The sequence below is a fragment of the Arachis hypogaea genome, chromosome 15 (assembly GCF_003086295.3).
Source record: "Arachis hypogaea cultivar Tifrunner chromosome 15, arahy.Tifrunner.gnm2.J5K5, whole genome shotgun sequence".
NCBI lineage: Eukaryota > Viridiplantae > Streptophyta > Magnoliopsida > Fabales > Fabaceae > Arachis > Arachis hypogaea.
Window position 1 is genome coordinate 137790194 of NC_092050.1, and position 2702 is coordinate 137792895.

At 26.9% G+C, this 2702-nt stretch overlaps 1 protein-coding gene across 1 annotated transcript; it reads right to left on the bottom strand.

The window, feature by feature from the left end:
* Nucleotides 1–593: 593 nt before the first annotated feature.
* Nucleotides 594–2278, bottom strand: LOC112747186 (CASP-like protein 4D1). Its single transcript, XM_025795173.3, has 3 exons — nt 2127–2278; nt 1833–1968; nt 594–913 (listed from the first exon to the last, which is right to left on the bottom strand). Exons 1-3 carry the CDS (start codon nt 2276–2278, stop codon nt 674–676), a joined length of 528 nt encoding a protein of 175 aa, XP_025650958.1. The 3' UTR covers nt 594–673.
* Nucleotides 2279–2702: the final 424 nt, after the last annotated feature.

A 2702-nucleotide genomic window follows, 5' to 3' on the forward strand; every position in this document is an offset into this window, starting at 1 on the left:
AATAATTATTAATTGAAATAAAATATAAATATAACATATATATATTATTTATTTGTTTATTATTTGGTATGAATCCGTAGATATACGAGTCAGATCTGTGGATATAAATGCGATATCTGTGATCTAACCGAACTAGAGTTTGAATCGGATCGAATCATTTTGTGGATCATATTATATATGCAAATTACGAATCGAATATGGATAAATATTATAAATTTAGGGATATGATACGATCTATAAACACCTTTAGCTATATGCCAAATCAAAACTCTGTCTCTTAACCAATTACAAAATCAAATAGCTCAAATTAATTATAGTTAAAAAAATATTGGACAGAAAATACAGTATTATACATATTATTGATTTTTTTTTAGTTCATGGAATTGACTTTCATTATTATGTAACACAAGGTTTGATTCTTGAATACGATGCTATTCAATAATATAGAAAACTAGAATTGATATCGAGTTTCGATATATAGAACAAAATAAATTTAATAACAAGTTGAAGACCAAAAACACATTCTCTTGTTTTTTAATTTCCCTCTTTTCTAAAAGTTAAATGATAGACAATTTGTAAAGGATATCTACTAATTGCATTGTAATTCTAATTAATTGATTTAATAAGAGTATGTAAGACACTTGAATTGATGATAACGACAAATCAGGACATGTTATTTGGCATTGGATCGAAGAATGGAAGAAAGGACCGAAACGACAAACATGGAGACGAATGCAACAGAGAGAACGGAAGAAGCGATAATGGCACGATTGTAGAACTTGTCGTTTGTGGTTCTCGTTGGGTCTTTCTTTGGAACACCCGCAGCGTCGAATATGTCGTCGAAGAAATCTTTGAACTCTATTGACACTGCGAAACCAACGGCAACCCCTGTTGCCACAACCACACTAATAACCTGTAATTTTTTTTAAATCATTTCAATAATAAATTAGTAAATTGCATGCATTTTTTTAATAAATAAATTTTTTTATGAATTATATGTAATAAAAATTATTTAATAAATTATGAATCATCAATAATAATAATAATAATAATAATAATAATAATAATAATAATAATACATGTAGCATAGTTGAATTTTATTAAGTTTAGCTGAAAAAACATAGTTTTCTTAAGATAATTCAAAAGGATTTAACAAAAAAAAAATGTTTATATATATATAGATATATATATTACCCAATAATAATACGAGTCAATAGTAAATATGAAATTAAAAGTGGTGTCATATAATTATTTCTCACTATGAATATCTAATAATAAACACGAATAATTTAATTTAGATTGTGTTATCCCTACATAGGATCGGATATGTGGAGGGAGAAAATTTCTCTCATGGTAATGATAGAAGAAACTTTTAAGGTTAAACAAATTTTATTAAAAATTTATTTTTTACATATTATTATTATTATCAATACAAGTTATTGTACATACAATAGAATTTAATAATTTGACTTTTTTTTACATATAAATGTTTTACACAAATACTTAATTATCTATTTTAGTTTAACTTTTATCATTATCATTCATTATCTTAAAAATTGTAACAAATATATATATATATATTGTAAAATTTTTCATTATACAAAAAAAGTCTATCAAATATAGTGACTCACGTATAATTATTTTTGCGTGAAGTTGTTAGTTGAGAACTGTTAAATAATAATTTAGTCAAATATATCAAATTATTTAACGCACGATTGTCAACTAATAATTTTACATAAAAATAAATGCATGTAAATTTTTTGCATCAAATATAATTTAATTTCCATAACTAAAAGATGATTAATAATTAAATATATAGGATTGGATCGGACCTTGTCTGCGAAGAAGTCAAACTCTTTCAATAGTTCACCGGAGATGGCTCTCTTCTGCTTTACAGCATAGTGTATGGCAAATGGTAGTTGCACTATACAATATACTGCAGCAATTACTGCAACCGCCAGCACATATCTGCACATAATTTTGGTCATTTTAAATTTATTTAATTATGTGATAATAAATGTTTAACATGAATAATTGATTAAAAGGAGTTATTAGAGACTTTATAATAAACTACTAGTAAACTGAAGACACAAAATTCATGAAATAATTGATTATTGTTTCCATACCTGAATGAATGGATATCTTGGAACTTCAACTTAGAGCCATCAAAAAATTTGACATTGTTAGTGGCAATTACAATCACAGTTGCTACTGAGGCCGCAAGAGTAAGTATCCTCAGCCCAAGCATAACTGAACTGGCCGCAGATCTTGTCACCATTTTCACTTCCCAGACAACACTACTTTTCCTCTCTCTATATTTCTTACAATTTTTGTGTATTAAAAGGATACACACCCTTTATATATATATACTACTTTAGGCGAATGAACAAATTAATTAATAGAGTTAAAGACCACATTAACTTGTTTGTTTCTTGCTTGTCCTCCATGCATTGATCGTTAGCTTCTATGTCATTCTGTTTTCGATCCAACAAAATCTTAGGAGGCATCACAAGCTGTGCGTCCACAATAATATATATAATGTTGTTCACATTGGACAATGCCAATTGAACACACCACTCTATCATACGCCATCTTGCAAAGTACTCGTTAATTAACGCGTAAACTATTAAAATAGCATTCAAAAATTAATATCGTGGACAAAAATTAAATAATTTAAAAGATACTAAAGACAAAATATTTAA

Excerpts from the sequence above, each read along its gene's own strand:
- LOC112747186 (XM_025795173.3), bottom strand. The coding sequence starts at position 2,278 with ATGGTGACAAGATCTGCGGCCAGTTCAGTTATGCTTGGGCTGAGGATA. Across the intron at positions 1,969-2,126 it reads CAAGATATCCATTCATTCAG|ATATGTGCTGGCGGTTGCAG; the intron begins GTATGGAAACAA and ends AATTATGTGCAG. Across the intron at positions 914-1,832 it reads TTGACTTCTTCGCAGACAAG|GTTATTAGTGTGGTTGTGGC; the intron begins GTCCGATCCAAT and ends AAAAAATTACAG.